This window comes from Petaurus breviceps, unplaced genomic scaffold, assembly GCF_028583685.1.
Source record: "Petaurus breviceps papuanus isolate PSGF00001 unplaced genomic scaffold, PetGlider_PUasm1.0 90750, whole genome shotgun sequence".
In the NCBI taxonomy this organism is placed as follows: domain Eukaryota; kingdom Metazoa; phylum Chordata; class Mammalia; order Diprotodontia; family Petauridae; genus Petaurus; species Petaurus breviceps.
The window spans coordinates 11,223,833-11,225,120 of NW_027187335.1; the positions used below are offsets into that span (position 1 = coordinate 11,223,833).

Below are 1,288 nucleotides of genomic sequence, written 5' to 3' on the forward strand. Positions count from 1 at the left end.
CGCACTCACATGCACACATACAGACACACACAAAATAAGTCTTATGTAACCGATCCCAGCAGTCCAGGGTTGCAGAAAGAAGGGAAAGGAAGAACTGTAAAGCTTCCGAGAGCAGGTGGGGATTCATTTGGCGGGAGGGAAGTGGCCGTGGGGAAGTCCTCATTCCCTCCGGAGGTGAAGAAATTTGGCCATCCCACCTTGGGTTCCCAACTGAAGCCAGTGGCCTTCACCTCTCTCCCAAGCCCCTTCCCGGGCGGTCTGTGAGCGAAGCCCCGTTCCCACTCTCCTCCCCCCCCCCCCCATCCCCCCCCAGGTCTTCCCCCCCCCCTCGGTGGGGCCGAGGCTCGAGGTCTGAGGGAGGAGCTGAATGGAGCGGAGGATGAAAGGCGGATACGTGGATCAGCAAGTGCCGTACACCTTCTCCAGCGTGAGCGCGGGTCTCGGCCCCTCAGGCACCGCGGGCACCTCTATCCCCTGCCTTCTCTGACCCCCCTCCCCAACTTTCCTCTTCCCTCGGCCATCCCTGAGACCTTCCCCCATCCCCATTTTTGCCCCTCCTATCCCCACGCATTCCAAGCGGGGACCGGCTCTTTGCCAGTCCCCGGGGACCTAGCTCAGACCTCCACGCCCCAGCCCCGTGACCACTCTTGGTTGCCTCCGCCCCATCCATATCCATTCCCCAACTCCAACACTCTAGAGGATGACTCGGGGTCCATTGGGCCCTTCTCTCCCCCCCACCTCCCCCCACCCCCAGAAATCGCCCGGAAATGGGAGTCTGAGCCGAGCTCTGATGGTCACACAGGGGAAACTCATGGACCCTGGCTCCCTGCCACCCCCGGAGTCAGAAGGTGAAGTGCCAGATTCTGGGGACCCGTACCTCCACCCCCCACCCCATCCCATACCACGCCGTATCCTCCCAATCCCCAGTCAGGCCTTCCAAATACCCGGGCTCAGTATGTAATCTCTCCCTTCCCCCCCCCCCCCCAACACTTGTGGCATTTCCTTTCGAAGGACAGAAGTATTATTTCCCCTAGTACTCCCCACTCATGCCTCAGTGCGGGTTGGGATGGGGAGATCCCCTGCGTTGAGTTCATCCCTCGGTCTTCCAACCCCGCCAACACCTCCCCATCCCATTTTATTTTATTCACCCCTCAGATCTCTTCCAGGACTTGAGCCAATTCCAGGAGACCTGGCTTACGGAAGGTGAGTCTGGGGTGGTGTGGTTGCTCTGCTTTCTCTCCGGCCCTGTTCCCCAACCCCTACCCTCCAGCAGAGCTGGGACTCCCCC

At 60.6% G+C, this 1,288-nt stretch overlaps 1 protein-coding gene across 6 annotated transcripts in view; it reads left to right on the forward strand.

The window, feature by feature from the left end:
* Positions 1 to 307: 307 nt before the first annotated feature.
* ETV4 (ETS variant transcription factor 4) overlaps positions 308 to 1,288 on the forward strand; it is a 16,426-nt gene continuing 15,445 nt past the window's right edge. For 3 of the 6 annotated variants that reach the window (XM_069067560.1, XM_069067559.1, XM_069067564.1), the window contains exons 1-3: positions 308 to 427; positions 755 to 848; positions 1,156 to 1,203. In XM_069067560.1, coding sequence (XP_068923661.1) covers positions 368 to 427; positions 755 to 848; positions 1,156 to 1,203 — 202 coding nt within the window. In that variant the 5' untranslated portion in view covers positions 308 to 367. Of the gene's footprint in view, positions 428 to 754; positions 849 to 1,155; positions 1,204 to 1,288 lie in introns of those variants that run through there. The other 3 variants (XM_069067563.1, XM_069067561.1, XM_069067562.1) reach the window with 2 other exon arrangements.